At 39.8% G+C, this 23,402-nt stretch overlaps 1 protein-coding gene across 1 annotated transcript in view; it reads right to left on the bottom strand.

Annotated features, from left to right (window-relative positions):
- Window positions 1-23,402, bottom strand: part of NCKAP5 (NCK associated protein 5) — a 385,499-nt gene that overhangs the window by 138,573 nt on the left and 223,524 nt on the right. The window contains exon 5 of the mRNA XM_075710363.1: window positions 11,850-11,940. Coding sequence (XP_075566478.1) covers window positions 11,850-11,940 — 91 coding nt within the window. The remainder of the gene's footprint in view (window positions 1-11,849; window positions 11,941-23,402) is intronic.

The raw sequence follows: 23,402 nt of genomic DNA, 5'->3' as shown, positions 1-23,402 counted from the left end.
AAATGCTGATTTTCCCAATGAGCACTGGATGACATGAATTGCTTGTCTGGAAACTGATAAGTGATAATTAGAGATGACATCTTTCCTTATAAAAGCTAAAGATCATTTTCATGTGATAAACACAAGTCCTCCAGAGAAGCGAAGTGTTTCAGATGCAATGCAGTAAAGATCCCTCAGATACAAACAATCTCTATTTCAATTTTGGGTGTCAGATTGTGATGCCGGAGTGCGGGTTTTTTTTTTTTTTCTGAATTCCTTTTAATTCTTCAATTTCTGAAATTTATTAGAGGCAATGGTTTTATAATTGTTACAAATTCAAATTCTTCTGAGAGTCATGCCTACATTTTTCCAAAAACATATTTTAATCACACATTTAATCCAAGAATAAAGTATGTGCAGGTTATGTAATTAAACAGTGCTTATGATTGCTCATAACCACTTATCTGAGAAAAGAACTCAAAATTCACAATGTAGTTATTAACAGATCATATACAGAGGTAATGCTAACAGGCATCCAAGAATCCAATCAATACCAATAAGTTGCTAACTCAGCATCTCAAAACATTTAGCACTTTCCATGGTGTCTCAGCAGCTTCCACAGGACTTTCTAATAAATAGTTATCTTAGATTTCAATGACTGAATCTGGTGATCCAGGTAGACTACACTACGCTTCTAATGCTCTTTCCTGCTATAATAAAGGCAGACTCTTAACCTCCAAGCCCAAACTGCAATTTACAAATCCATATACAGAATTGTTTATGTAATAATAAATTGTGAATGTTTTTTTCTTGCAAGGCCGTTCTATAGTCTTGATGTATTCTTAGATGATGTACTTTCAGTGTTATTTTCACTGCAGACCTCCTAGTGTTCAGCACTATTCTTCACTGCGAGTGAGAGATATGAAACGAGAATTTTCAGACTGTTGATGCAGATAAAAACTGTAGATGAGGGTTTCTTTGTACTTTCATGAAAAAAACAGCCCCAAGCTATGCACAAGTAGCTCAGTCTGACTGCACAAGCTGAAAAAAGGCAGCAATTGCTCCAAGGACTACTGACTTAAAATTCCAGCAAGGTTAGAACTGTTTTCCAGTGGCACCTTGCCCTCCTTTCTCCCCCCATCATGACCTTTTTTTCCTTAATCATAATTAACACTTGTTTACTGTGGCTTAATACCTCTTAAATATGCCCTTTGAAATTTTGCAGTATCTTCTGATATGGTTTATAACCTATTTCATTTGGTGAAATCTGAGATCTATAAAAGACTTTTGTATGTTAAGTCAGAGCAATGTGAAGTAAGACTGATGAATTCACAAAGCATTTCCTGCAAGATGCTTGATACAGGAGTAGTCACTGACATCACTGCAACATGAATATGTCTGTTCCATCTGCAACTTTTTTAAAAAAAATTTCTTTATTTACTCATGGGAATACCATGACTGAAAAAACCCGTAACTGAGCAAACAAGTTAGAACGCAAAAAAAATTATGTGCAACTAGACAGTGCAATCTAAGCGATCTCTCAGTATAAGGCTACAAATATGAATTCTGGTTCTACCTTGCTTACTTCTATCTATGCATTCAGCTGTTTTCTCTTGCTTTATTTTCTCCCAGTGGAAGGATGGACTAAAATATAGCTTTCCTTTAGATAGCACATCAGCAAGTGTAATAATAATATATTTTTGTTTGGCTAACAGCTTTTGTTCAGATTAAGCTGACCAAAATTGAAGGAAAAGAAAGGAATGCACGTATATCACAAAATTTTACAGAAACATCCCAAATTGTTCACAGTTTAACATTACCTTTGTCAGGAAGAACATATAAAATTCTTCTTTTTCATCTCTGGATTTCACTTGCAAAGTGAACAGAGTGAGCAGTAACATTCCCTAGATTAAATACATGTGATGGATAAGAGAACAAAGTACTTTCTTTATGTTTCTGATATGAGCCTCCTACCACTCGCATATCAATCTAAATGTAGTACATATTATTCTTCACTCAAAACACTTCTCACTAGTACAAGCTATCACCTCTGTTGAACAGTTCTGCAGTAACATTAATAAATTTCCTGATGATGCTTTTATTGGCTGTTCCATGCATCAGAAACATCTATTTCTTTTGAAAAAGTTCAGATCAAAAAGGACTGTAAAAGAAGAAAACCTTCACAGTGAAGTTCACTATTAAGTGTAGTTACCAGATCCTTAAGACTAGATGGAGTTTTTTGTCTTCAGGTCCCCAGCTGAACATCAGTCCAGGGTGTCAAAGTGCACTATGCTAACCTTGCAAGCAAGGCTGTTGACACCATCCTGTCTTTAGTGAATGGATATTCACATTATCAACAGCCCCTGGCACTTTGTCTGTCAGAAGTGAAATCAAAGACTGACCATTCTGGAGGTGACTCTTCCAAGCCAGGTTTCAGGCATGGTGGTGGCAGGGCAGTGTGGCAGTAGCTCACCGTGGTTTTTGTTCTATTGCCTTTTCAAAATGGAAGCTTTCAGCTACACTGAACAGCAAAGTTATCAGCAGAAAAAAAAAATTATTCTAGAAGCTAAACAGTTCCTTCTTCATATGTGTATATATGATATTAGGAGAAGAATATGCAGTGTGATTTTTCATGCAGATATTCTCTTATAAATTGGTTCATTATAGTACCACACTTAAAGTAATCATCTTTCCTCCCAGGAAACCTTTATGCAGCATTTAAACTTTCCTGAAGGAGTTTGTAAGTATTAAAATAACTACACTTGACTAAAATGACAGTATTAAAATATCTACCTTCGACTGAAGTGCAAACAAGCCAAACTATACTGAAGATTAAATTCAGTAAATTTTATGTAACAGCAATTAAGGCAATAGAATTACTCTGGATTTAAATTACTAGAAATAAGCTAATTTTTCTTCCCTTTGCAGCCCTTCACTTTTTTGGTTTTTTAAATAATGTCTTTTCACTACTTGGATGAAGGCCAAATTACTCTTTTTAATGAAATGAAAAACTTTGAGTGCAATTTTTGTTTTTGCCACAGAAAGTCTCCTAAGTACTTATACTTGTTGATCCAGTTTTCCATAGATGGTTTCTTCAGGGAATACCACAAAGAAGCTCTAAAGGCCATACCCGAAGATGAGTATTAACTAGTATTTTGGAATGACAGCAATATATTAACTGACTAGTTCACACCATAAGCACAATTGCAGAAGTTGACCTAAGATGTTACGTGTGGGATTAGGACAAAAAAAATTAGTATATTACTACATAACCAGGTAATTTTTTGCAAATGCCAAGGAGTAGTTGTTTGGTCTCACAATCTTGTCAGGAAAACTTCTAAAAGAAGCTCAGAATGCATCTTCACACAAAAATAAAATGTAGGAATTAACATTCTGGATCAGATCAAAACTTCAACATTTCAAATATGTTATCATAGATTAGATTAAGTATACTTAACTAAAATTAAAAATGCTTTTCTTGATCAGCAGTGCACATTCTTTCCAAAATCAATATACTTGTATACTGGTAAGTGTGTGCTGCTCTTAAAATAATTTTCAAAGAGAGGATGTTTGTGAACACACCATAATGTCCTTTTTTTTCCTCAGAAAATAAGCAGAATTTTACTTTTTTTTCAACTTTTTAAAATTTGAAAAATAGCATTGCTTTCTGCTGGTTTGAAAACATAAACGAATCACATTTATGGAGATGTGGAAATAGGGAGAGAGCAAGTGACTTGGCCATACATAAGACCCAGCCTTGGAATACCAAGGAACGCAAACTGTTTTTTCAACTTTTCTGTCCAAACACTTCTGTCATTTGACAGCTGATTGCAGTAAATGGTCTCTATTTATTATTTCTTATTCATTATCCTCACTCAGAAAACGCAAAAGATTAGATAGATAAAAATGCTTCTCATTTACTTGCCAGACCCTCTTGCTCAGCCAGAACCTCTTCAACACCAGCCCAGGATGGGCAACGCTGTGCCAGGTCAATAAAGCACATCTGGATCCTGACAGGGATCTGGATAGGCTACAGATAGCTAAGTCCCCCTCATTAAAATCTTCTTTTGGTCAAGAGCCAGGAGTCACACTACAGACCTGGGAGCTCTAAAAGCAGTTGCCAGATGGGAGATGACAACAGGTCGCTGGGGATCTCACTGCTCTGCTGAGAAAGAGCGGGGCTGGAAGTGGCGCTGGGTCCCACGGCAAGCGTGCCGCAGCAGCCCTGCAGGCTTGCCTTCCCACACAGCCAAAACGTGGGCTGCCCTCAGCCTGCGTGCCAGCACGGCCCTGCTGCTGGCAGCCCTGATTTGACCTGCATGAGGAATACATGCAGCTGAAGAGCAACAAGTTGGCCTTCACGTACAAAGATACCGGCATCTCTCCAAGCAGCAGATAGATTATCTTAAAACTGATATTTGCTATAAACTCCAGAAGGTTTTTCCAGTCTCTTAGGACTACCAAGCAGAGACATTTTAGAGCCATACTCTTTTCTCTCAAATACATCCCCTGTATTAGAAAAAAGGCAACGAGATGAACAATATTAAGGGCAAGATTAAGGCTGCAGACAACCTGCTGTGCGTACATGGGCAGTCCCTGTATGCATTAGGATGACCTGTGTCAGTCAGGCCGTGAGCCCATCTCGCTTTCCAAGGAGTGTCTCTGACTTTCGTTATGCCTGTTTCATATGTACAGGGTTCAGGTTAGTATATGGGCTGATTTTTGTGGATTCATTCCAAAAGTAAGAACTAGAAGAAAGACATAGCAAAAGATGGAAACACTGTATTATAAAATCTAAACGTAGAATTACAATCAGTATAATACATAATAGTATCATCAAATCAGTCAATCTTCACCTCTTGTTACTGTAGATATATAGAGGATTCTGGGAAGGAAAGAACAGCTTGTTTTCTGAGAAACAGGCACACAGAAAACACTTCCGTTTTGAGACTTTGTTGTGCTAAACCTAACTCCATTGTTTTGTTACTGTATTGCAAACAATCAAAAAGGGAAAACTATTTGCACATACGTAATTTTTAACAATGTCTGAGGAGTACCATCGCTCTCCTTTGGGGGCAAGAATCCAACCTCAATTTAGTTAAATATGGGAACAAACATTTATCAGAATCTTTGCACAGCGGTGGAAAACTACCAGAAGAAAAGCCACAAGGAATTAGTTGTTACCGAGCTAGCCCTGGATTTCTATGTATGGAAAAGCAGTCCAACAGCAAATGCTTGTGTCTTTGACAGCCCAGGATTTCCGGTGGAGCTCCCAAGAGTGCAGGTGGCTCCTCTTCTGTCCTTCTCTGGGAGACACAAAACTGCTAGGCTTTTGCCTAGTAATATTCTCCTCAGTAGCTTAGGACGCCTGGTTGATGCAGTCTCCTGTGTGCACTTCCAATCCAGAGATAGAAGTTTAATTTTAAGGATATATTTCCTCTTCTGGCAATAGAAGTTAGCATTAAAAATCCTATGTGGATTTCAGCTAGGGAATTCAACTAGTGCCTTTTTTCCAATTCATGTCCATGCCCCATCTATAAATGCTACGTACCAATGGCCTGAACATTAAGCATCTATAATTTTGTGTTAAGATAAAATTATATTGTGAATAGATACAGTTTTTCTTCTCATAAAAGAGCTGTTGACACCAACGGCTGTGCAAATGAGAAGCGACAGTCACAACAACTGTTCCACATTTGAGTCTCACAAAGCATGCAGACAAAAAATTGGCTTGATCTGGCCACCAATGCCACCTGAAATGTGCCTGTATCACTTATGTAGTCACCCCTCTCTGACACCTGCTGTGGAAAGCAATTGGCAAAACACTCCAGACTTCATGACTAAGAGCTAGAAGTCTTGTAGGACTGGAATTATTTTATCCTTGTATTGAAGTTACCAGTATTGAGTCTTTACAGATGAATCTTCTTTATTAGCTTTGGATAAAGCAGGCACATGGATGCATATTTATATCCAGCAAGAGGGCAGGAAATGGAACTGAACTTTCTTATGTTCAAAGCCACTCCTCCTGTGAAGCTGCAGTGTGAGTTAACGATTGAAATGGTGGTGATGCCCTGCAAATGGGACAGCTGTGGAGCTGTGTGCCATTCTTCTCACGGTGCACACTAAAGCCTGAGAAATCTCTTCTGAAGTCATTACTTCTCAAAATCTTGTCATCCCTCCAGAGTGAGAAAAAGAACAGAGCTGAACCACAGTCACACAGCCAGCTCTTACTCGGCGAGAAGAGCCCATCAAAATGCTTAGGCTGCAATTGCTGAAACTGTCTGCCACCACTTCGATGTCAGTGTAGTCAGATGGGTGCTGAAATGAGCAGCGAAGCAAAAATGAGACAGGACACGTAGCACCATCAAAAAGAAATGGAAGGAATCAAGCTGCTCTTCATTGCACCCAGGGCCAAAGAAACCTGAAAAAACGTCCTTCTATTAAGGCTACCTGTAACCCTCATTCGCTCTTTGAGCCAGACTTCTCTTGACTCAACAGCACTGACCTCAGCACAGGGATTGTTCTCCTTGACAAACTCCTTACCCCATTACTCATATCTTTCTCCTCTTGAATTTGTATAGTCAATCTCTGAAGACTGGCACTGTCCACCATGATGAAAATCCCATCTGCGAAAAAGTAGTCTAGACTGTGTCTGCTGGTGAACAAGCACAGTCAGAGACACAGCTCTAGCACAGAAGTTGAGGGATGACTGGGCCCGTGACATTATATGGGGCGAGTTTCAGGCTGTCTAAACCCCAGGATTCCAGTTCCTGATGATCAAAACAATGTACCTGGTCCCCACAGCAGTATTTGTTTGGAGTGTAAATCTCAAAGAAGCACAGTGAGGTTCTGAAAAGGTTACAACGCCTGCAGTAATGAGTTTTTATTTCCCTAAGTTTTTCATACGAATTCATGCATCAAAATCCCCAGATTCCCAACAGCAAAAACTCACTTCTGTATTTTTTAATACAAGACAGGATAGTCCCGCTTGAAGACCATCCATGCTCCACTTTGAAATTGATTCCTTTTCTATTAAAAGTATTTGTATGTTAAGCAAACTCCTTGGGGGAAGTAAGCCTTTTTCCAACTTTACAAGTAAATATGAAAAGCTTTTTTTTTTTTTTTAATCTCTTCATTATCTGGTTCAGTACTTATAACAGCTCCTGTTACCAGAGAAGCAGCAGTTCATATATATTGATGACACCTTAAATATACCTGAGATTAAATGATATGTTGTTATCCTCTTTTTACAGACAAAGGTTAAAGATGGACAGATAAAGTGAATTTGTTCAAGGAAATGGAGAAATCCGTAGCAAATAAAAAAATCAAAATCTATTCTCCCAAACACAGTGCTTTAAAACAGCAGATTGTCCTTCCTCTCCAATGTGACTTCACCATGTCTGTCCTGAGCTTTAGCACACATATTGACAATTGCAGAATTGTAACAAATTGTGAACTTACAACAAACGCTCTTCCTCATCTATTTTGATCACTATACACTGACATAAAGTCAAAAAGAGTTAAAAAAAACCTTGAAAGACTTTGAGTGATCTGTAATCAGGTAAGACTACCTAGATACCCAGTATTGTGATCAAACAGGAAAGAGACTCTAGTTTTTGATATCCAAATCACAAGGACCAACTTAGAATCAAAGAATAGAATCATAGAATCATTTAGGTTGGAAATGACCATCAAATGGTCATCAAATGACCATCAAATGATCATCAAATCCAACCATAAACTTAGGAAGAAAAGTCTGCAGGCTGCTTGTTTTAATATCTTGAGTACAAGTACTGCACACAATTATTTCTCGGGATCACTCTCCCTCTTAGGTAAAGTATTTGTGTCTTGAATGAGAAGAATATTAATATACGAGGTATTGGTTTGGCCTTTCATGGTCTTATTTTTAGGTGGACAATGCCTCTTGGAAACATCATAAAAGCTCTTACATACTAGAGCCTTTTAGTCAAGTAAACTTTTAAGCAAGAAATACAATGGTTCACAGCAATTCAAATCACACATATTCTTGTCTACATTTACATGAGCATTCATTATAAATCTTCCCTCAGTTATTACTGTGTAAAATGATAACGGAGGAGAATTTGATTTACAATCCTGCTTCTAAATTAATTTACCTTAAAGAAATCACATCATCCATCTGTAAGTCCAGCAAATTAAATTCCCATAGGGCAGCTAGCTCTATGGAAAGGGTTAGAATATCTTGCTTCAAGTGAGATCTTGGCAAGACCTAACACAATATTGCAATAATACTGCACGCTTTGGATTCCTTCTTATTATTATTCTTCTAACATGATCACTATGCAACATTTAATGTTCATTAGCAAGAATATTTATTCTGGAGTCAGGCATATTGATATTATAATAAGAACTCAATTTCATACATCTCAGAACAATAATTAGATTTGTAAAAAACAAATATGTAGACAATGGTCAATAGATCAAAAGCGTTTATTGCACAGAGGTATCTTTTATGACTATTCAGATATTAACTTGAACAGGCTTCACACACTAAAACTAACTTAGCATGGTGTCAGAGAATATGGGACATATGTTGATAAGTCACACTGGAAATCATCTAGGTGATGTCCTCATTTGTTATGAAAAATATGGTTGTGCAACTGCAGTAAAATCTGATACTCTATTGCACTGAGTACTGATCATATCATTCTGATCATATCACAGTAACCATAGAGAACAGGTATGATTCAGAATATGTTCTATAACGTACCTGATTGTAAAGGATGGCTTTCAAAACAATGGTAGTATTTATAGATTCAGTAACTTTTTTGTGTGTATATGAAGATACATATATATATATCACTTGGAATTCAGACCATAAAAATCTTTTTTTCAAGTGTTAGCTCATATCTATACTTCACTTAAAAATACAGTATGATAATATGGTTATCATGTTCCCAAAAACTTGAATATATCAGTGTTTTTAAGAAACATTACCTAGATTGTACATTCCAGTGCTATTCCCATTTGTGAATTACCCTTATAAATATATCAAAAAACTGTCTGAATGCATTTGGAAAGATATAAATGAAACGCTTCTATTGCAACATCGATGCCATTTGCCAAACCTGGACACAGTCTCTGCAATAAAATTCATCATATATTTAGATTACATGTTTGTCCATGATTTCCACACAGTTGGTTTCAATAACATATTAATGATTCATATAATGCTTATTAATACGCTTTTCAATGTTAAAATACTTGTAAACATTTCAGATCACAGACTCTTTGCCAACTATTTGTTTTGAAGAGCCTTTCAGGTATTAGCTCTTATTATTACATGCAGTTGTTGCCTAAATCACACTGCATAGTTTCTACCGTGTGACTGTATAACAAATGCGCATCAAGTGAACCCATTTCTGACCTACACAGCAGGTAGCAGGAACGTGCTGTTTTGCATGTGAATAGAGCCATTCCAAGAAAACAAACTATTTGTTCAGAAGTTTGTCATGCAAGTGAATAAAAGGGATGCGAGGATGAATGAATCAGAGAGACATTCAGAAAAAACACGTTCATGGAAATGTTCCGTATTTTTGACCTGCTTTACCCATCACAGAATGGTATCTGATGCAGTAGCCTAGCTATTCCTCCAGGAAAGGAAAAAAACATTGCTTTTGAGTCATGAATTAGGAAAAGAAATTCATAAGCAAAGAACATTGCATATCGGCGATATGGAAGAGAGGAAAATTGCTAAGAAACAAGCTGGCTGACATCCTGAGCAAAAATGTTCCCAAGAACAAGAAGAGAACAGGAAGAGAAGGAAGCGGTTTTGCAGTGTGGAGTACAAGATTAAAAATAATCCTAGAGTAACAGGTATATGGGCGGTTTAAGGTCCTGGGACAGGGATGGCTTCACCCTATAAGACAGCTAGGCTCGAGTTTGGGGCAGCAGCCCTGACTACCACCTAGCAGATTCAAACAAACCCCCATGTCCAGAAAGAAGGGAAAGAAGGGTTAGACAGCAGTCTACTAGGTGGAGGGGGCTGTTTGCTAGAGCTGAAGGGAAATAAAGAATTGTTGTTCTTGTTATTAACTGGGCAGTACTGTCTTGTTCTTTTGTTGGTCAGAAAATAAACCCAAGAGATTTTACACTAAACGCACCACAGTACCCATTCTCCTGGCTGGCAGGAGACAACAAACGCCTATGTCAGTATGGCCCCAAAGGGAAAAAAGAAAGCCAAAACAAAATCAAATTCTTTTTTTAAAAAATTAAGAAACAAATAAAACATGGAGGACAAACCACACAGAAATATACAAGCACTGAAATTGGAATGGCAAGTTTATCTCCCCTCCAGGGCAGCAGCACACAAAATTTCAAATTTAAAAAAGACTCCATAGCTAATTTTTTCCCAGCTCAGAAGAAAAATAAAGAACACCCAAACCCTCAGTTCAACTGAAACCAAAATACTTTATTGCTTTTCTTGTTGAAAGTGCAAAAATGAAACCCAAAGAAGCTAAAATCTAATTGTGGTACCACCTTACTGTGGTTTCCAAGGTTATGACAGCATACAGAAAAGCAGATAATAAAATCATTCCAGCTGCCTGTTATAAACACACAGACAAGTAATCCACCTGAAAGAGAGACTGACACCAAGCCCACTTCAGAACACCCACTGTATGCCAGCAGGAGAGAGCAGGAAGTATAGATTTAAACTCTGAACCAGGAGAAGGGAACTGAGTTTCATTTTTGCATCCCAGAAGGGTAGTGAGTAAAATATAGATGCTTTTATCACCAGTTTCTAAAGGCACAATGTTCTATTATAACTTCAACAAAAAGTTTAATTTGTCCTGAAATTAAATTTTACAGGCTATCATTTTAACAAGAAAAATTGATTATTTTCGAAGGTTAATCTAAAAGATTCTTTTCCCTTCAATCCAGGCTTGAAATGAAAATTTAATTACAGTGATAAATACTCTTTAATATACATTTTTGTTTAGCTATATTGCTGTATTTTTGATCCATCAGTTTTAAGAACGGACTAATATAAGTAGAATTTTTGAAAAGTGTTTTATCTGAAGGATCGCTACCTAGTATAGACTTTAACATATTATTTCAGCATTTTCTATCTTTATAAGGAATGCTTATACTGTTTAAAAAGATACAGGATAGGACTGACTTCATTAAGCAGTTTTTGTTAAAGAGTTCATGTGTAGAATATCTGATTAACTGGGATGTATCTCATTCCTGTTTCTAGACACTTAAAAAGGCTTTCCACCACCTCAGGTTCACTGCTTCCAGAATACAGCAGTACATTAGGAATATGTAAATCTCTCCCTTCTTAGAAACAGGATAAACAGACCTAGTTCCCTTTGAAAAATTTCTAAAATCCTTGCTCTCCTAAATTCTGTCCTGAGACACACTCTTTCTACCCCAAGTGAGGCTTGGGGTAGAGACACGCCACAAGCAGTGATAAAAAACTATGGAGCTTGATATGGAAACCTCACACCCAATAAGAATATGAGTGGATAAAATTATCCATCACAATCTGAAGGTTAAGTTGTCAAAAGCATCTATGTTTTCTAGAGATGCTGGAATACATTACTTAAAATATTAAATGCTTTAAGAGCCTTCAAAACTAGTTTCTCTGTCCCCTGTTAACTGTGAGGAGCAACAACTGCCGATAACACAATGACAATGAAAATGACAAACCTTAAACTGTGGTGAGAGAACACCTGCAAAAGTGTAGATGGTACCAACCACCACTTACAAGTATTCCTAACTAACAAATAAATAGAGGAAATCATGCCAGACACGTTTACCTCAGTAGTGCAATTTTTGTTTTAAAGAACTTTCCTATCACAAGAAAACAGGTAGTAAGTCACTAATACCTGATATACCTTCATGATATTGACAGTTCCTTCTCCATTCTGGCCTGGGGATCCTTGGCTCTGTAGCAGATTTCTCACTGTCTCCTCCATTCTAGAGAATGAAAATATTTATAAAAGTCAACTGTATGGAAAAAAATTAAGAGTTGCATTCAGTGTTTTTGTTCTTTACAAGAGCCTAATGCATCCATGGCTACCATGAAATTAATATTTAAAGACAATCCTGGCCTTATAATGTTCTCATACTCCATGTTATGAATAACACATTAAGGGCACTCTTTTATCTTTTCAATATGCACAGTAATTAGTTGTATTGTTAAAATCCTACTGGAGCTCAGTTACAAAAATTAAAACCAAATGTGTGCAAAAGACACCACCTTGTCAACAGTGTAACCAAACACCATGATAAAATTACTGTCATTTAGGAACAAAATCAGTCAGATTAAAAAAAACCAACTGCTGTATTTCTAGCCAATTGTCAGTTTTGTGCAATTTAGACAGACTGTCAAATACATTACTAGTATTTACTCTCTATGTTATAGGTGCAGTAGTGTGTGCCAGTACATTTGTTTAAAGAGGCACAGCTGCTGGAACACATTCACCCTTCTTTGCCCTTTCAAAGGGAGGTAAAAAGCAAGTGTAGGCTACAATCTGGTACTACCATCTCATGAAAACATAATCGACTTCAGTTCCATCAGTGAAAGAAGGAAGGCTTGCACTTTCATTTTAAAAGGTGTTAATAGACAATATCAAAAGTTGTCTTTGATCTACACGCATTCATCAGGCATGTTAAAACTGATAATAACGCTAACCCTCCTGAATGAGGCTCAACAAAATAGAGTTCTGCTCCTTTGCACAATAGGACGGCTGGGGATAACGGAAGCAACCGATGAAACACTGGTCCCATTCAAGGTAAATCAGAAATTAAATCCATGGCCTTAGGAGATGTCAGTGAGGCTGACCACAAATAAAGTGTCTGGGACTACAGCTGGTTTCAGCTCTGTGAGTACCGGTAAGAAGAGGAAAGGGATCAAAAGACAGAGAAGCAGTGACGGACACAACAAAGACGCTGGGTGTTACAACAAAAAATGCTGAGCGCCAGTTCCACCTGAAGGTCCTCACACTTCTCCCCACTCCCCATCTCCTCATGCAGATTCTCACTCCCGTACAGCTTCTTCACCTGTGCAGATGCAACAGTTTCTCACCCTCACTTTCATGTTTTCTGTTCTTTTCCTTTGAAGCTGTCTCCATCCCTTGATAGAGTTGGAAGAGCAGCCAGGCTGGAAAAGGGGCTGGAGAAGGGAAACTGCTGTGGCATGGGTGTGTGGGTGTGTCCTGGTTTCCGCTGGGATAGAGTTAATTTTCTTCCTAGTAGCAGGCATAGTGCTGTGTTTTGGATTTAGGATGAGAATAATGCTGATAACACACTGATGGTTTAGTTGTTGCTAAGTAGTGCTGACACTGGTCAAGGACTCTTCAGCTCCCCATGCTCTGCCAGGTGCACAAGAAGCTGGGAGGGGGCACAGCCAGGCCAGCTGACCCAACCTGGCCCAAGGGACATTCCATACCATACGGCATCATGCCCAGTATAGAAACTGGGGGGAGCTGGCCGGGGGGCAGCGATTGCTGCTCAGGGACGGGCTGGGCATCAGTCGGCGGGTGGTGAGCGGTTGCATTGTGCATCACTTGTTTTGTATATTCTTTTATCATCATCATTATTATTATTTTCTCTTCCTCTGCTGTCCTATTAAACAGTCTTTATCTCAACCCACTGGTTTTACTTTTTTTTCCGATTCTCTCCCCCATCCCACTGCGGAGGGGGGAGGGTGAGTGAGCGGCTGCGTGGTGCTTAGCTGCCAACTGGGGTTAAACTACGACAGGGCGACACGAAGGCAGGAGAGAGAGAGAGAGAAATACCTTAAGCCATATTGCCAGATACACTGTGTATTAAAACTGTGACCTTGAAAAAAGAGCCAGTATTCCAAGGCATATCAGACCAGAAACTGCCTGCTGTTGTTTATTTCTACTGTGTTTAGGGAAACACGACTTTTGTGTACCATTCGTTGCAAATGCAGTTGAGCAGAAGAATTATTCACAGTGTATCAATTTTTTTTTATTTCTAAGGTAACAATCCAGCGACACAGCAAATATTAGCTAACTGCTCTGGCCAAAGGCCAGTAACATTATCTTTTATATAAGCCTCATAGTCTTTCTGTTCTTTCAGTCTTATCAGAATGAATGGTATTGGCTAATTTAGAAATAATACAATGTGTGCTACGTTTTCTCCTTTCAAGTCAGCCAGCTACGCTACTTCTTGAGAAGCCGACACTGGGTATTCATTCTACTCAGACGAACACTGACATTTTACTTATTCTTATGATGGGGTTTTTGTCATTGATGTGCAGACTTCTACATTGCCAGCATGCCCACAGAATAGTTGGACCATCTGTTGACCAAATGTGAATAAAAACAAGCCAGCTCTAATCTCTAGTGCAGACAGTGGTGCAGTTTTTCAGTTGCAGATTGGAACCATTTCTGCTCATAGGCTGACCTTAATCAGATGCCTTTTATAGAAATGAACACATCATTTTGGTTCGTAATATAAATTCCTGTGCAGTCCTCACTGAAAGATTTCATTTCTTAACATGCTCATCATTTCATTTTTAAATTAATGATGTCATAGGATTCTTAATTATTGCATTTATATATGCATACACAGTTCCAACTCTAGTCCTCCATAAAGTTCTTACAACTTAATAAACAAGCAAAAATGGGAGAAAGAATAGATTCAACTATCACTAAAATCAGAGTTTAATTTAGGCCTAAAGTATTAATGAAAATATAGTCTAGCTGCATATTAGTATCATCCGTTAAACCAGCTCAGAAAAATTATGAAGAATTCTTAAATTCAATAGGTCATTTCACCTTCAGTCAAATTCAGACGGTTTATTTTGGACAACAGGCCCATCTTGTGAAACAGCCTTATAGGGACTGGCGAGCACACAGTTTCACGTGGCAATTAGAAACACTTCCCATCAGCACTCAGATTTCTACGCAACAGAATAATCTTTGCAAAACGACAAAGAGCTCAGTTAAACACAGCTGAGACTTTCGTTGTTTTGTTGTTTGCAGCTATTCTAAAAGTTTGTAACAGTTGACAGTCGTAAAGCTGAACCACAGGCATGACAGAGACACTGTCTGTGTGGTCATGTCACTATAAAACCAGCACTGAGAGGATCTTACCAGCTTTAGGTACCCATGGAACATCTGAAAAAGGAAAGAGAAAACTAGTTTCTGACAAACAGGGAGGTGAAATCGCCTTACAGTCAGATTTACTGCAAAGCTCTGATGGTCAATGCTCTTGCAGTTTGTAAGCTGCTGCTTCTTCACTAGCATCCCAGTTGTCCATTTTTAGGAAGGACCAAACATGGCACAGGATAATAATCAAGACTTGTTTCTTATAAATTAGAATCTCTGAAGCATGAATTAATGGCACCTTAATTGAAAAGCGATTGTTGTATTATGATCTCTAATACTCTCCACAGTGACAGTATGTGCCAGAAAGATTTAGTATAAATTCTTTTAAAGAATGCAAGAACGGTTGAGCCTCTATAAATTTAACTTGAAATCTCATGTTTTGCTCCCTGAACAAGGGTTCCAAAAGACATGTAAATCTTGGAAGTGAAGCAGAAGTATTAGGAGCTTTATGAAAGGTTATTTCTACACATCAACCTATATTTTTCCCCCCTTCTGGTAACCGCAAAAGGTTATCTTCTCATGGTCATGATTCTAATATCCTAGATGGACCCACTCCAACATCAAGCCCTTGCCGATTACATCTAGAATAGCTATCCCCCACGCGTGTATTCTGCCTGCTTGCTGGCCTATGCTAAAAAACCTGTTTTGCCAAGGATTCTGTGCATCTTATGTAACTCTCAAGCTGTTACAATCTGCAAAAACAGTCTCTAAAGCTCACCGTTCCCGAGTCTACATTCTTCAGTCAGTATTTAAGAACATTTATTTTCCCCTTTCTTTAGTGTTCTATTTACTGTCTATTCATCTGAAGCATCTCAATTAGTACCATTAAATTTTTTGTTACATCTATTATTTGAACAGGAAATTGAAGTTTTTTTAAAACTGAAGTGATCCTTTGAATTCTTCTTTTTTTATGAAGCTATTTTCTTTAGGGGAAAAATAGATGAAACCCACGTTTGATAGAAGCTTCTTAAGTTTCTTGACAAAATGTCAGTTTAGAGTAGGGAAACAGTCCTCCACCAGTCCTAACCTAAGGATAAATTTCTCAAAGCATTAAACAGAAGAAGAAATGAGGCACTCTGAGACCAGAATCTGTTCATGGAACATAAGAGTTTAAGGACCATAAAATATTAATGCTACTGTGGAAAGCACTGTCAGGATTTCATCTGGAATATTATCTGCAATTACAATCACCAGTGTTCAAGAGCAGCTCGTTCAGAGAGGATTTGGTGAAGAGACAGCTCTGAGGTTGTTTAGAGGAATTGAGAGTCTGTGCCATGAGAAGAGACTAAACAACTTATCTTGCTAAACTTAAGAGACCAAGGGCTTACACAGGTATGACTTCCACAAAGAATCAGTGAGAAAAAGTAAAATGAGAAAGAAAACTGCATCAACCTAAGACTAATGATTGACAAAACAAGATGGGGATATAGTGGTTCCATTTAGGCTGGAATTACAATGCTTTTAATTATTGAAAAAGGTGAGGCTCTGAACCAGCCTGCCAGGTAGAGTAACGGAATGAGAAACGTAAACAGTTTTAAGCCAGAGTTGAGCAGTTTATGAAATTAATTACACAGCAGGGTCAAGAGACAAGGACTTGAATTTATGATCCACAGGTCCTTGCTGCTATTCCTCCTGAAAGAAAATCAGTCATTCCTACATTTTAAAAATGTCATTTGTCCTGTGCTGTTGAGAGAATACCAGGAAATCAATCCAACTGCAATGTACAGTTATTTACTTTGGCTTTGTTTCTGTGTGTGGGTTTCTGGGCAAGGGGGCCAGAGGAATCTCTGGAAAGGAGGAAACATCATTCCCTGGCCAGGAAGCAGCACACAGGGCACAGATGCTCAGGCGCCCACGATGGCAGAAGGAAGCCTCTGTATTTTTGCTGCAACTGAAATCTCGTCTGGAAGCCAGGACCTGCCTGCCAGGACCCACTAGGCTGTAGGAGACTTGCTTTTAAAGCTTCTTGATGTTATGTTTCTGACAGCTCCGCTGCCTCCATCTCTCGCCTGGCCCTGCTGCTGCAACTCACAGCGTGCGCCAGAGCACAGTTTCATCCAGGCCAGGCGAGGCAGAGCCTGCTGGGGTTGACGCATCACTGGTAGGCAGTCAAGTTCCTGACTTTCCTCCCAACTTTCTCAGGACCATCACCTTCATAAATGGGCACCTCCTTTGTGCCGTTCCCCAGCAATGCTGGGACATGGTCAGAAAACCTGCCGGCTTTGTGCCTCTCCCAGTTCTGTCATTTCAAGAGGATCAAAGCCATAAGCTATTTTGTTGGGGTCCTCCCTAAGAACAGATTTTAAGGCCAAACAGGAATTAATCTTTCCTCAAATACACTAATGCAAGGAGGCAGAAGTGTTCTCTCAGCCCTCCAACTCTGCAGAACCTTCCCCATATATTTCCCCCTTCCCAAAAAGGTCATTCAGACCCCTTTCAGTTAGGTTTATTGATTGCCTTCCTTGAGAGAGATGTCTGTCACAGTAATTTCACATGTGAAGAGGACTTTCTCTAACCAACCTCTCAACTGTTGTCCTGGTTTCAGCTGGGATAGAGTTAATTTTCTTCCTAGTAGCTGGCAGAGTGCTGTGTTTTGGATTTAGGATGAGAATAATGCTGATAACACACTGACGTTTTAGCTGTTGCTATGTACTGCTTATATTAGTCAAGGACTTCTTCAGCTCCCCATACTCTGCCAGGTACACAATTAGCTGGGAGGGGGCACAGCCAGGACAGCTGACCAGCCTAGCCCAAGGGGACATTCCATACCATACGGTGTCATGCTCAGTATACAAACTGGGGGAAAGCTGGTCGGCAGGCCGCTGCTCAGGGACTGGCTGGGCACTGGTCAGCGAGCAATTGCATTGTGCATCACTTGCTTTGTACATTCTTCTTTTAATTATTATTACTATTTTATTTTATTTCAATTACTAAACTGTTCTCATCTCACCCCACAAGTTTTCTCACTTTTACTGTTCTGATTCTCTCAAGAAATTGGCTGTGTGGTGCTCAGTCACCAGCTGGGGTTAAGCCACAACCATCCTTTTTGGCACCCAAGATTGGGCTCAAACCCACTACCCTAGGATTAAGAGTCCTATGCTCTGCCGACTGAGCTCGATCCCCTGTACGCACCATGCAAGTGATGCTGTGTGGAGTAAGTGGGTCACACTGATCACACAATGGGCTCCAGTTGCCCAGGAATATTGGAAGTGATCATGGACTGGCCAGAAGGCAAAGATTTTGGAATTTCACCAGAGGAGGAGGTGACACGTGCTGAAGAGGCCCCACTGTATAATAATCACAAGTCACAGAAACTGCTGAAGGAGAAGGTGAACCGAGGATTGCCGTGGTTTAACCCCAGCTGGTGACTGAGCCCCACACAGCTGCTCGCTCACTCCTCCCACCATGGCATGGGGCAGAGAATCGGAAGACTGAAAGTGAGAAAACACATGGTTTGAGATAAGAACAGTTTAATAATTGAAAAAATAATAATAAAAAAGTACTACTAGTAGTAATAATAATGATAATGATAAAAGAATATACAAAGCAAGTGATGCACAATGCAACCGCTCACCGCCCACTGACCAACACCCAGCCCGTCCCTAAGTAGCGATTGCTGCCTCCCAGACAACTGCCCCCAGTTTCTATACTGAGCACGACATCATATGGTATGGAATGTCCCTTGGGCCAGGTTGGGTCAGCTGGCCTGGCTGTGCCCCCTCCCAGCTTCTTGTGCACCTGGCAGAGCATGGGGAGCTGAAAAGTCCTTGACCAGTGTCAGCACTACTTAGCAACAACTAAACCATCAGTGTGTTATCAGCATTATTCTCATCCTAAATCCAAAACACAGCACTATACCAGCTGCTAGGAAGAAGATCAATTCTATCCCAGCTGAAACCAGGACAACTGTGTGGGACATGCTTTTATGTCCTGTCTCACTGCAGAGGAAACCCATTGTCTTCTCCAGTCCTCTGTAGCGTATCCCCTAGAGGGGTTTGATCTCCCCAGACCAAAAACCTTTCATTGACAAAGCAACTGTCCATGAAAAAAATCCTTCCCATATATCCTGATCTGTGTTTCTACTTCTAGCATAGGGAATAAACACTCTCTATAGCCCATGCTCTCTTCAGCTGCATCCCACACAGCCCTTTTTATGATTCTCCCTCCAAGGGACAGGTAGCATGTAGACATTCCAGCTCTAGAAGGTGCATGACTGCTTCAACCCCTTCTCCATTGACCTAATTCCTTCAAGATTTCCACAGGCTGGCAGCTACCTTTTGGTGGGTGCTATCACCTTCCCTTTTCATCACCCTCAAGATGAGGTGGCAGTACTCAGTGGTTATTTCAAATACATGTCACAAGAAATCCTTCAACTTGATACTGACTTACAGTCTTACAGAGACGTGTCCAAAGGTTTCTACAGAATCTTACTGCAGCAGTTGAGGTTTGTATTTCAGCTTTTTGCGTCTCCTTACGCCACGCAGCAGATGCAGGACTCTTTTTAAAAGTCTTAGAGAAAAATACCAATAACATATCTTTCTCCATGTTCAGCTTAACTTACTTCTGTGTAATCAAAATTCTCTGGTGGGTATTTTCTTCCAGCTCCTATCTGTGAGACAGTGAAGCTTCCTGCCTCTCTCCTAGGCAGTCTCCGGCTTAAGTCTCTTGACTTCTATTTTCAGGTATAGCCTCCCTGGAGATGTGGCCTGGGTTTCAGCTCCTTGAGCTGTGTGACCCCTCCCTACCACCTGATTGTGGACCAAGGAACAGGTTCCCACGTGGTTTCTCAGCTCTTTCAGCTCTTGGTTCACCTGTGAACCAGCCAGCATTTTCACCAGCTGGACTTTGGTTGTCTCTTTGGAGACTGCAATCTGTCTGGCTTTGGTGGCAGACTTCTGTGCCTCTGTCCAAGCCTTGCAGCTCTCTCTCCAAGCCCACAATCCAACCAACCAAAAAGCTTCTGACTCAGCTCCCGCATAAATTTGTTTGCTTACTCATATGTCATTTCGAATTTCAGGTTTGGGGTTATCTGCATCTCACTTCCCTCACTACTCTGTTCAAAGCACGGATCAGCTTAGACAGTGAGTTCCTCAAACCACCAAAAGGCTTCAAAGTAAACAAACACACACAATACCCCTTCCTGAACAAATAAAAAAAATCCAGATTTTAGATTAAATATCAGATTTTTTTAAAGGAGGAAAAATATGAAAGTGGCTTTACAAGACATAACAGAAACAAAGAGAGCTCATCAAACAACAGTTGCTGTTCACTGCATCCTTGCAGGAGTGTCTTTCCTTGTACCTGATTTCAAATAAATTAGAAGCTTTCTGAACTGCAGACTCTGCCTACTCCCCTCTGGCCCCAAGGATTTCCATTACCTCTAGATATGGCTGCCTGCTCTCCTCAGCTCTCCCCCTGATCTGCAGGCTCATCTCCAGGCTGTGCAGTGACCTGCCAGCCACACGTACAGCCCTGACACCCTCTGCTCTCCTCCATGAGCCATGGTGGTCCCCAGGGTGAAGTGGCCCCTCCTTCCTGGGGCTGTGTCCAAGCCCACTCCCCTCATGCACCTACTGCAGGGAGCCCGCAGCACGCTGCTAGGCCATTGCTGCAAATGGGTAGGTAGCCAGGAGACAGACACAAGCTTCTCCAAAGAATTTAGATACTGAAAATGGATTAAAAAAAAGCAAAGAGAGAAGTGAAAACAGATACGTGATAAACTTAAGAAGAGAACTGACAGATGGGAAATGCTGCGGCTTTAAACCCCAAGGGGTTTCCTCCGCATTTTCAGTTCTGCTTAGGATACGACATTGGTACATGCCTTATAGCAGTGTGCTGGGCAAAGTCTACAGAATGCACAACACCCATCCTTAATATTTCAGTTGGAAAATAAAGTAACAATATCCTCCATGACAACAACAGAAAGACACACATATAATGTATAATTTATGTTTATTCTTTCTGTTCACCAGTACTGGTGCTTATCAATCCGGAAATATCAAGGCAAATTCTCCCCCTGCAGCACCATCACGACCCTTTCCCCACCACAGGCTCTTAGCAGCCAGCTCAACCCTGTGGCACTTGCTAGTGGCAAATCCAAGCCACACTCTTTTCACATACTCATGCTAAACCCTCCTTCCAAAAACATACTCAAAGCACACTCGAACCATTGCCTGAAGGGCAAGCTATCTCAAGAAGAGGAGCACATAAAATAAAGTATCTTGTGCATGATGAGGGCAACTATCTCAAGGCTGTGGTGGAATGAAACCTGTCTCAAGCTCTATTTACACGAGTGGTGAAGGATCCTTCTTTTGAGTGGACAATCTAATCTCATGCTCTGTCCGCTAGACCATACCACCACTTGAAAATTACACAGAATTGAAAGACTGAGCACAACATTTACTTAGTCACACCACTGACCATTGAATCCACTGGAAATCTGTAAGGTATCCTTAAAATAACATGCATATGTGCCTTGAGCCTCAGAAAAGTAGGGTAGGATTTTGAAAGACCTTAGCATTGGCATATCACTGCTCCCACACAAGTCTGGATTCTGTTATCACACAATGGCAGACCTGACATTTCTCTGAAGCTGCTCTACCTACCATCTGAGCCAGGAAATGTTGGAAATGTTTCCATTGTCTCTTTCAGCCATACAGATTTCACTCAGCAAACTTATGCCCACAGTAAAAAGTTTCTGAACTGCAACAGAAACCAGTGGTAATGTTTATTTTTGTGTTGACAGACAGACAAATGCCATATGGACTGTATGGGTGCCTTCCATCACCAGCCCCATATACGATTTTGTAAGTTACAGGCAAAAAACCAGTCCAAGACTAAGCCTCACAGAAAAGCTTCTCACAGGCAATTGAAAGGATTTTTCAAATGGAAGGAATGTCCCACCTACAATTCCCCAGTAACATATTTGGGACCTTAGGACAGGAGACATTTTCATTAACTTTAAGTGGATAGAACCAGACACGTACAGACAGCTAATTCTCCTGTCAGCTTAAACATATGCTTGTAAGTTCAAACTCTATTCATGCTGGAGGCACCAGAAATAGTCACAGTGTTTCAGCATAACTAAAAGCATTGGAAAAATTACAGACAACTATACTATCAGACTGCAAATACTTCCAATTTCAAATACTGGGGGTTTTACTTTTTTTCTTGTTTTCTACATTTTAAGCAAATATTTGTTTTTTCATATTTGCAAATATATAGATGGATAGACATATCTACCAGCTCCTCCAAATACACATATTTAATTTTGCATATAAGCACCCTGATACAGACAAACCACTATTGCTTGAAGTTACTTACAGGAATGTAAAGTCAAAATTGAAAACTCAAAATTGAAAAGCTCTTGTTCCATTTGGAGTTACAGCTTCAAGGGTGTACCAAGACCACCCTGATATAGCTACATAAATTTCTATGTGTTTTCCATGAATAGCAAAGATGCTACGTGGAGGGAGGCAGCTTTTGTGGGGTTGAAGTAGGTACAAGAGAAATGCAAGATGAAAATGAGGTCTGTCATCAACAAGCATTTACAGAACCCTCCACAATGCAAACAAACTCTTCTAATGCATTTCCACACTACACAGCCCATCATGAAGCTTTCAGGCTCAGACTACGCAGTGTTGTAGTAGACACCAACCTGTGCTGTCCACAGTACAGACAGCAGCTGGAAGAAAGCTAAAAAGAGGAGGGACTTTTTTTTCCTTCTGCAGAAATTATCATGATTTGTTTTCAGCCTCTCTGACTCCCCAGTGGAGGTTTTCTTAGGCCATTGGATTCCGGACTCCAATCATAAGCTCTAGACAATATAAAGTTATTTCAGTCTCCTCATAGCTCCACCCATCTGCAAATCTTATAGGAGTTTTGAGATGGTTCCACTATTGTTAGCAATACCCTGTGAATATGGGTGGATATGGTTTTCTGTAAGTAAAATCCCAACTGCATGGAACCAATAAATAATAGTATTTTCTTTACTATAACATGTTCCACTTTTTAATTTACACAATGACTGGGAAATCCATTGCAAAGTATTGGCATTTTCCAATTAGTGAACAACTGCCGTAAAAATCGAAGGATGATCTATCACAAAGTTGAGTTTGTTCTTCTAACTGACAAATCACCCTAGCTTTAATTATCATAACTCACCATGTGCTAGTAAACACGGTTATTCTATTAGAAAGATCAGTTACGTGAGGCCTCATCTCAGGACATACTAAGTCCCTTCTCGTAAGAGGTCTGAGGTCCACAGCATTTTGTGCTGTGAATATGCAGGTTAACATA

The sequence above is a fragment of the Pelecanus crispus genome, chromosome 5 (genome assembly GCF_030463565.1).
Source record: "Pelecanus crispus isolate bPelCri1 chromosome 5, bPelCri1.pri, whole genome shotgun sequence".
Taxonomy (NCBI): Eukaryota; Metazoa; Chordata; class Aves; order Pelecaniformes; family Pelecanidae; genus Pelecanus; species Pelecanus crispus.
Note: the sequence above shows the minus strand (reverse complement) of the source record. Positions and strands in the feature narration are given on the sequence as shown.